Source organism: Mandrillus leucophaeus, unplaced genomic scaffold (genome assembly GCF_000951045.1).
Source record: "Mandrillus leucophaeus isolate KB7577 unplaced genomic scaffold, Mleu.le_1.0 Scaffold1059, whole genome shotgun sequence".
In the NCBI taxonomy this organism is placed as follows: domain Eukaryota; kingdom Metazoa; phylum Chordata; class Mammalia; order Primates; family Cercopithecidae; genus Mandrillus; species Mandrillus leucophaeus.
This window is the reverse complement of record NW_012098754.1, coordinates 806,918-811,807: the sequence shown is the minus strand read 5'-3', so window position 1 is coordinate 811,807 and position 4,890 is coordinate 806,918. Positions and strand designations below refer to the sequence as shown.

Sequence of the window (4,890 nt, the reverse complement as noted above, 5' to 3'; positions counted from 1 at the left end):
AAAAAAAAAAACAAAAACAAAAAACGAATTAAAAAGAGTTAGGGACTTGTTCTCAATGGGTTTGGCTTAAGGAAATGTGGCTAGTTTGATCTTCTATCCAGACCACTAAAACTTTCTCCATATCAGTAATAATGCTGTTTCATTTTCTTATCATTTGTGGGTTTAATAGATTAGTACTTTTAATTTCCTCCAAGAACTTTCCTTTGCACTCACAACTTTCCTAACTATTTGGTTCAAGAGGCCTAGCTTTAAGCCTGTGTCAGCTTTTGACATGTCTTCTTCACTAAACTTAAATCATTTCTACCTTTTGGCTTAAAAAAGTGAGAGACACATGACACTTCCTTTCACTTGAATACTTAGAGGCCATTGTAAAGATTTTAATTGGCCTAATTTCAATATATTTATGTTTCAGGCAATAGGGAGATCTGAGGACAGGAAGAGAGATGGGTGAATGGCTGGCTGGTAGAGCAGTCAGAATACACTTACCATTTATTGATTATGTTCACAGTCTTATTTGGGTAGGGTTTGTGGAGTCCCAAAAAAGTCCTAACAGTAACCCCAACATTCACTCATCACAGGTCACCACAACAGATATAATACTAAAGAAAAAATTTGAAACATTGAGAGAATTACCAAAATGTGACACAGAGACAGAAAGTACACACATGTTGTTAGAAAAATGGTGCCAACAGATTTGCTCAATGCGGGTTACCAAAACCCTTAATTTGAAAACAAAAACAAAACAAACGAAAAACAAAAACCACACATTATCTGCAAAATGCAGTACAGTAAAGCACAAAGAAATGAAGTATGGCTGTATGTGTGTATATAATCCCCCAAGTGGACAGTGAGGTCAGTTAAATCAGAGATAATGTCTTAGAGAAGTCCGTAACCCTCACTGTAACTATCAGCATCGTTATCAACATCAACATGTATTCACTACGTGCCAGGTGCTGCTACAGATGCTTTTCAACAATCCTGTGGGATATATACTACTATTTTTCCCATATTACAGATGAGAACATTGCATCATAGACAGAGAACATCACAGATATTTGAAAACACTGGGCATAAAATTCTATTTTTGAATGGGTGTTTCACCAATAACTATGCTCTAATACCTTTGCATATATTCATCCATCAATATAGAATGCTTTCCTATCCTTCCCAGCCTAGCAAAATCTCCCAAACCTCAAGGTTCAACTCAAATGTTACCTTTTAACATTACCCTGGCAAGTAAGTTCCTCCTTCTATGAATTGTCTCAAACATTTGAAACATGTCTGTATTATAACACTGAGGTTGTTATAACCTCTAAATGTTTGCTGAATTAGAATAGGTTTCTTAATAGCAGTCTGTTCAATATTTTTAATCTCTAGAACAGTAAATTGAAAGCAAAATAAAGGTAGTTTACATATGCCAAGCAAATAAAATAATTAGAAAAAGGTATATCTTATTAGCAATATATGATCATTATAGTCACAAATCATTCCAAAAATACATATAACAATTAGTAGATGTGTCAAATCATAAGGCCTTGTATAAAGTTCGCTAGTTCAGGAGGTCTATTCTTTAATATGTTGAAACAAAGCAATATTCTTAAGAAATACAGAACAGACTTACCAGTCTTCGCCTTTCTTCTTCTACTGCAATGAGTAGTCTTGCAAATTCTTTTAGTGACTGAGCTGTTTGGGAAAAAAAAAAATGAAAAGCATTAATATTTTCATTGCTAATATCTAATTACACAGGAAGAAACATTAAAAGGAAACTAGTTATTAATTTGTATATAGTATATCTGTGATTTTATGTTTGTATAACCATAAAAGAATATACAATAGGATCCTAATGACTAACAGCTATGGATCAGAGATGTATGTTTGTCTGCATGCTACAAATTAAAGCTTAGCAAGTACCAACAATATTTTTTCTTCAAAGACATTGGAAGAGATATAGCTTATATATTTAATATGTAAAATGTACACACACATTGATAAATATAGCATTGAAATCATTTTTAAGCAGTGACCTACAAATAATCAAACATTTTGAAGTCTGTAAGGAGCAATAAATCTACTATTTCGTGTATTTGGTAGCAGCCAGTAATGCAAAATTTTCCACTGACTTCTAGAAGCTGAAGTGTCACAGATAATTGAAAACACATTCCATATACTGAAGGGATCAACTTTACTTCTACATGCAAGGTATGTTAGATCTTTGCTGTTCAATTCAGTGTGGTCAGAAGAACCAGTAACATCAGCATCTTGGGAGTTTGTTAGAAATGCAGACTGTCAGGCCCCACCCCAGAATCTGCATTTTAACAAGATCTCCTAGTGATCTGTTTCTGTATTAAAGTTGAGAGGCCTGCTGAACTATCGGTATCTATATTGCTTTACTGTTGGTAGGAACCGAACAAGGACAGCAATTTAAATTGAAATGGGAAAGATCAAGTATTCAGAAACATTGTGGGAACAAATAAAAACTAAGCAAATAAATTAAAGGGAGGTTATAGTAGCATATTCTTTAAAAATGCATTGGTCCAAATGGCAATTATGGAAGAGTAATTCACCTATATCAATTTTTCATACCTAATGCTTAAAATGAATAATTAACCAAAGTCAGAATGTTTGGGTCACAAAAATGATAACACAAATAAACCTTCTCTTCTATGTCCTTTTTTTTTTTTTTTTTTTTTTTGAGACAGGGTCTAGCTCTGTTGCTCAGGTTGGAGGGCAGTGGTGAGATCTTGGCTCACTACAGCCTCGACCTCCCAGGCTCAAGCAATCTTCCCACCTCAGCCTCCCAAGTATGTAAGACTACAGGCATGTACCACACCTGGCTAATTTTGTTTATTTATTTACTTATTTATTTTGTAGAGACAGGGTCTCACTATGTTGCCCAGCTGGTCTCAAACTCTTGGACTCAAGTGATCCTCCTGCCTCAGCCTCCCAAAGTGCTGGGATTATAGGCGTGAGCCACTGCACCGGGCCATACAACCTTATTTGTTAGATTCCTAGTCACTTCCTTTCCCCATTTTAGCACTGGAAACAGCCTGTGAGACCAGAAGTTTAGTAATTCTGGCATAAAGCCAACAACAAAGACAAGTAAGTGAGAAAAACAAATCAAGAGTCTCATCAAAAGAACTCATTAAGGAAGATAAAAAATATTTCCCATTTAACAATTAAATATTCCAACTTAAAATGTTGTTTTCTCTTTTCAGAATTACTAGGCTTACACTATCCAAACTGGTGTGAAATGTTAAACCCTATGATTATTTCATATGGGATTTTATTCACAGCTACCCTAACAGAAATCAATGGATTACCTGGGAGACTCAGGATAATCTGATAAATACATTAATGGTCTTTTCTTTGAAGTTTGGATAAAAGAAATCTCTTCAGAAATACTGATATTAATGTTATAATACATTTCCAGTTTTGAAAACAGTAAGTTGAACAAAAATTATTATGTAAAGAATATGTTAACTGGAGTGTATAACAGTATATTATATTTTTGTGCTTTCCTTTGGTAAAGAAAGTATTCCATCATTCTGGTAGGTATCTACTGCCACTGAAGTTCTTGGTTGGTGAGCTTGAAGAAGTCAACAAAACTCTGGGTGCTAGAAGGCAATTGATAACAGGTCTATAAAGAAAGAAGTCAAGAGGTAGGTCAGTTTGGGCTGCCTGAGTATAATAATAAGTATGTTTCTTTAAAAAAAGAAAATTCCAAGTCAATTGTTAATTCCTGGGAAAACAACGTTATACAAATAACACAATCACAATAAACTGAGTAACTGGCTTGTAACTAATATGTACAAAATCACAACAATACGACATGAAAAACTGATTTTGCTGAAGTTGTTTTAATTATCGAGAGAATAGGAGAAAGGCGTGTATAAAATAGTGTGAAGTAAAGACATGTATGAAAACAGTATGAAGCAAATGATAAATATCTAAAACTGAAAAACAAATTTTAAAAATAGCAGGACAATCATAGTCTTGAAAAAATTACAAGAAATGACTAAAAGTTCAACATAGTCTTTCTGAGAAATTAAAGTTAAGTAGTGGGGACTGGCAAGATAGGAGATTGCTAGTTTTCATTCATCCTAACAAAATCTATAACTTTTTCAACACATAATGAAAAATAAAACATGCTACAAATGCTTTATTTTCATACTAGTCTAAATGCTAGGAGGACATAGATTCTTTCTTATTAAATTTCCCAAAGGGCTAAATAAATACCTAGTACATAGAAGCCTGTCAACAGCTATTTTGGAATAAATGAAAATATAACAATATTAGATTGGCAGGAGTACACTAGAACTTCCCATTTGGTCAACCCAGGAAATGATCACTGGTTCATACGGCCCCACGCTGTATCTTACTGCCTCCTGGGTATTGCCTCTGAGAACAGCTGAAGTCCACAGGCTTCCCCTAAGGTACCTCCTACCTCAAGAGCAAATGATGAAGTTGCCTTAAATCAGATTTTGGTTACAAGTAAGAAAACAAGCTCTCATTTTGCTATTATACCTTTTTGTTTAAAAATGTATGATGCTGTTTTCTATTTTACTTTAATTGTTTTCTGGTCTGTTTCCCACATGAACACTATTTATAGATTTAGTAAGATAATAGTTGATTATAATGGCAATGTCTGAGAAGAAAAATTTTAACATGCAAGAGCAATTGCATGTCTGGTTCCCCACAACAAAAACTCGTCTTCCTCCAGGAGTTTTCTGAGACTGGCCCCAATTTGACAATAAATGTTCTTTCCTCTTTTTTTTTTTTTTTTTTTTTTTTTTTTTTTTTTTTTTTTTTTGAGATGGAGACTTGCTCTGTCGCTCAGGCTGCAGTGCAGTGGCACATCAGTTCCAGAAAAGTACATATTTCTTGGTACAA

The 4,890-nt window shown here is 34.1% G+C and overlaps 1 protein-coding gene across 1 annotated transcript in view; it reads right to left on the bottom strand.

Annotated features, from left to right (window-relative positions):
* Positions 1 to 1,621: 1,621 nt before the first annotated feature.
* LOC105541605 (rho GTPase-activating protein 42-like) overlaps positions 1,622 to 4,890 on the bottom strand; it is a gene marked incomplete at its 3' end in the record, with an annotated part of 109,652 nt that continues 106,383 nt past the window's right edge. The window contains exon 3 of the mRNA XM_011982708.1: positions 1,622 to 1,683. Coding sequence (XP_011838098.1) covers positions 1,622 to 1,683 — 62 coding nt within the window. The remainder of the gene's footprint in view (positions 1,684 to 4,890) is intronic.